A 4,766-nucleotide genomic window follows, 5' to 3' on the forward strand; every position below is an offset into this window, starting at 1 on the left:
TTTGTGCTACTGTTAGATCCCTGTATATTATTCTTTATTTTAGTCAGTGTATGCTTAATTTATGACTGATCCTTTTCCATTTTTTTGGCATTCTCACTAAGATCCTTGAAAGTCTCACTAAGTTCCTCAGAGGTTTCTAGAAGATTCTTGAGTAACCTTATAACTGTGGTTTGAACTCTATATCCAGTAGTTTGCTTTCTTCCATTTCTTTCATTTGTGACATGTTTCTTTGTCTCGGCTTTTTGGCTGCTTCCCATTGTTATTTCTATGTATTGGGTAGCTGCTAAATCTCCTTGAGTTATAGAGTGTCCTTATGTAGTAGGTGTCCTATAGGACCCAGTGGTTCAGCCTCCCCAATCACCTGAAGTGGACATTCTTGGTGTACCCCTTTGTGGGCTGTGTGCACACTTTTGCTGTAGTTGAGCCTTGATTGCTGTTGGTATCACGGTGAGGAATTGACCTCCAGGCCAATTGACTGTGGGGACCAGCTGCGACTACAGTGGGAGAGCTGCTGTGCAGAAGACTCCCTTATGGAGCAGGACTTGATTCAGTGGGGCTTTGGTGCTCACTGAGTCTGCCCCTAGAGTGTGTTGCTTATGGATGTGAAGAGTTGTAATCTCACACTGACCACTAGGTACACTGGCTCTTGGGTCTCCAGGGAGGTGCAAAGTCAGCCACTGCCTGGGGCCATCTAACAGGAGTGACAGAGAGGTATGCAGATTCCTCCTCTTTGTATCGGGTTTGGAAGTGTCCAGACGAGGCCCAGCTGTGAAGAAAGGCAGGCTGGTGCTAGTGCTGGGTCTTGGGCCTTTTATGATAGGTTTGGGGCTCCCTGACCCTGCTGCAGCTTGTTTGAACGGAGTTTAGGGTGAGAAAGGACAGACCATACATATGCAAAAGCCACTGTGCACAGCTTGGGTGGGGTTGTAAATTGGGTGGGGTGGGGTCTCAGAGAATCACCAGGGTGGAGCAAACAGAAATGGCTGCCAGTCAGCCCTGCACCGGGGAGGTCCCAGCACAGAAACAATGACTGCTGTGAGCACCTCCATCTGGGAGAAAGCTGTCCCAAGTTCCTGCCCCAATGCCACACAGTCCACTTTCTCCCCATATGTGTCTGTGTCCCCTAGTGCTGGAGCTCAGAGGAAGCAGGACCTTGTAAGTTCAGTCTGTGGTGCTGGCCTTTTAAGAGGAACTGCTGGGTCTCTAGCAGCCTCTCTGTCACTGAGCCCCAATCTGCACAGTTTTTACAGTCTGTAGTTCTTACTGCCTGTGGGGACTTCTTTCCCCAGCTCTGGAACCCTGGGCTGGGGGTCTGGTGTGGGGCTGGAACCCCTTGCTCCTCCATGCGGCTTCTACACAGGCAATCTCCCTCCCAATTAAAAAAGTGGCACACCCGGGTGCCAGACCAGCCCGTTCCGCGCCTCCGCACCTCCTACCAGTCTCAGCGTGCTTTCTTCTTTACTTCTCTAGTTGTAGTACTTCCATTCAGCCAGATTTCTGGTGGTTCTGGATGACAGTTGTTCTGTATTTTAGTGGTAATTTTGATGTGGTTGTGGGAGGCAGCAGGTATAGGAGTTTACCTATGCTGCCATCTTGGATCTCTCCGAGACACCTATATTTTAACAAGGATTTCTTTAATCTAACAGAAGAGAGAAATTTAGTGCCTGAGCAAGAGGAATCTTGTTTATTTGGTGGAAAATAAAATTCAGGATTCCACATACCTTTGCCTACGGGTCAATATTTCTCTTCTGGTTATAACTTAATACTAGATTTTTTTTGTTGTTAAACCTCACCCAAGGATACTTTTCCATTGATTTTTAGAGAGAGTGGAAGAGAGAGGGAAAGACAGAGAGAGAAACATCAATGTGAGAGAAACACATGGATTGGTTGCCTCCTGCACGAGCCCTGACCAGGGCCTGGGCTGGGGAGGAGCTTGCAACCGAGGTACATGCCCTTGACCAGAATCGAACCTGGGACCCTTTGGTCCGCAGGCTGACGCTCTATCCGCTGAGCGAAACCAGCTAGGGCAATACTAGATTTTTTTAATGGAGAGAGGAGAATTTGTTTGTTTTTGTTAATCCTCATCAGAGGATATTTTTTCCATTGGTTTTTAGAGAGAGTGGAAGAGAGGGAGGAACGGAAATAAAGAGAGATTGCCTCCTGCACTTGACCCAACCATTGCGATCAAACCTACAATCCAGGTACATACTCTTGACCAGGAATCAAACCTGAGACTCTTCGGTACACGGGCCAAGGCTGTATCCACTGAGCCACACCAGTCAGGGCTTTTGTTTGTTTGTTTATTGGGAGGGTGGATTTTTTGAATGAATGGATTTGGACAAAACTTGTAATGATTAACTTTTCCAATACTAAGGGGCTTGTATCTGTCAGATTTTTAAGATTTTTAAAAACTGATTTTTAGAGAGAGAGTAAAGGAGAGAGAGAAACATCCATGTAAGGGCAAAACACTGTATGTCCCCTTGCGGGGATCGAACCAGGGCATGTGCACTAACTGGGAATGGAATGGGCAACGTTTTAGTGAACAGGACAACGCCCAACCAACTGAGCCACACCAGCCAGGCTGTCACAGATTTTAACTAAGTTTGGTCTACCAAGAGTACAGACTCTAGATCAGCAGTCGCCAACCTTTCGGACCTCAGGGACCACCAGTGGTCCGCAGACCACCGGTTGGCAACCATAGCTCTAGACTGCATGTATCTTAAGCACCTGTGGGAAAGAAGCAATGGTGACTATGAATCTGAAGACCAGGGAGAGTTCTACAGAGCTAATGTTCTCATCAATTGGTACAGATACCTGGCCTTCTGAAACGGTGGTAGTATAAGATACTGACCTTAGAGAGATGGCAAAATGCCTTCAGCCTAACAGTTCCTTGTATTGCATGCCTCAGAGGCTGGCCTGGCTTAACCTGCCTCAGTAAATATACCTTGCATATAGAATACAAATGCTACCCCGTTGTTGTTTTCCTAGCTCATCTCTTCTCCACCACGTCTACCTACTTCTGGTATTTCTCCTATCCATTTCCTTAGACGTACAGAATACAGAGAAAGGAGAAAATGCAGGAAGGGTCCAAATGTAACTAGAGTTATATATTTTATTTGAGCCTCATTTCTTTGGAGAAAGGAAACAAACTGAGAGGAGTGAGTTAGAGATGATGTGATAAAAACACTAGAAGTGCAGAATGTACAAAGAAGGAAATCTTTCATTAGAATATCTGCTGAAGGTGAAATGAGGTGAGCCTGGATAGGGAATTCAGAGACAATTCTTGGCATTTAGCATTGTGATCGGGGAGTGAGATCACACTGCTGGGCAAGGAAGAAAGACAGCAGGTGAAGGAGTCCCAGAGCAAGTACTGCTGGTCTGTAACTACTCTAGGGCTTCTGACCAAGTGACCCCGTTTGGGTGGGAGGGTTTGTCAAGGGAATCTGACCCTTATTCCCAGTTCATCTCCTAGGGATCCTCAGTGTCACTGTCCTGAGATGAATACGGAATCAAATATGGCTGCCTCTTGTCCACTGACCGTGTCCCAGGTGGATTCTGACTTGGGGAGCTGGGAGGCCAGTATTGCTGCCGAGGATAAGTCTGAGGCCTTGGTATGGATTTGAGCGCAGGCTTGGGCTTGAACTCCAGGTCCAGCTCATTCTCAGGTTTGGGTTCAGGTTCCAGTTCGGGCTCAAGCTCCGTTTCAGGCTCCAGCTCAGACTCAGGTTCCAGCTCCGATTCACGCTCCATCTCGAGATCCTGGTCCAGCCCAGTGTCTGACTCCAGTATGGGCTCCAGCTCTACGTCCAGATCTGACTCCTCCTCTAGGATGGGCCTTTGCATCCTGGCGTAGCTGGAACTTAGATTTTTGGGACCTTCTAGAATACTGCTGCTTCTTTTTTGTCTCGCATCTCTACCCTGAAATACATATAATTAGATGGGTTAAAATTTCCAATTAAATTTAACTTTTGAATAGTCAAAGAACTTCAGAATATAACAGAACTTTAGGTACCAGAAATCATGAATTCCTGGGAAAGCAGAAAATATTTCTGGCCTAAAATATTTCTGCACTAGGAGTGGTATCAGCCTAAATCTGCTTTTCATCTTCTTTGCACCCTCCAGTTCCTCAGTTACTCACCATTTTTTAGGCTCAATCAATCCATACTCCTGTTTCTCTAGATTTTCTAAGTAGCCTGGGTTTCACAGTCAACCATTTGAATAGCAATGGTCTTGGCAGCATTCTGAAACATCCTGTCTCCTTGATCTTACTCGTCTTTCCAACCCCCTGTGATCCTTAACAGGGCAGTAAGGCCCCCGAGACCGCCCTCTTGTCTTCTTAGCTTCAGCTCCATCTGTAGCCCCAACCTTTGCTCTATCCATAAAACTAACCGAAGATGCCTGGCTCCTGGCTCTTTGCTCATGCGACTCCCTGTGTCTGCACTGTCCATCTCCATCTCAGCCACACACACTTATTCATTGGTCCAGATTCATATCAAAGATCACTAGCCAGGATCTTAGTTTTGGGTTCAATTGTGCCTCACTTCCACCTCTATCATAGACCAGTAATGTACTGTCTTATTCATTTAAAAATATATCCCTCATTAGACTCTAAGCTCCTCGAGGCAGGGCAGGGCCTGGTTCCTGATATGCCAGTCCCAGGCACTCTGCCTGTCACCGTAGCAGATGCCCGGTAAGCTTAGTGGCAGCAGCATTCCACAGAATTAACACCTTTCATCCCTCCCGAAACATTCTTCTCTTCTCCCATA

The 4,766-nt window shown here is 46.7% G+C and overlaps 1 protein-coding gene across 1 annotated transcript in view; it reads right to left on the reverse strand.

Annotated features, from left to right (window-relative positions):
* Window positions 1-3,094: 3,094 nt before the first annotated feature.
* SLC26A8 (solute carrier family 26 (anion exchanger), member 8) overlaps window positions 3,095-4,766 on the reverse strand; it is an 85,668-nt gene continuing 83,996 nt past the window's right edge. Inside the window, exon 19 of the mRNA XM_006759050.2 lies at window positions 3,095-3,918. Within this exon, the coding sequence (XP_006759113.1) occupies window positions 3,469-3,918 (450 nt within the window). The 3' untranslated portion in view covers window positions 3,095-3,468. The remainder of the gene's footprint in view (window positions 3,919-4,766) is intronic.

The sequence above is a fragment of the Myotis davidii genome, unplaced genomic scaffold (genome assembly GCF_000327345.1).
Source record: "Myotis davidii unplaced genomic scaffold, ASM32734v1 scaffold1036, whole genome shotgun sequence".
Taxonomy (NCBI): Eukaryota; Metazoa; Chordata; class Mammalia; order Chiroptera; family Vespertilionidae; genus Myotis; species Myotis davidii.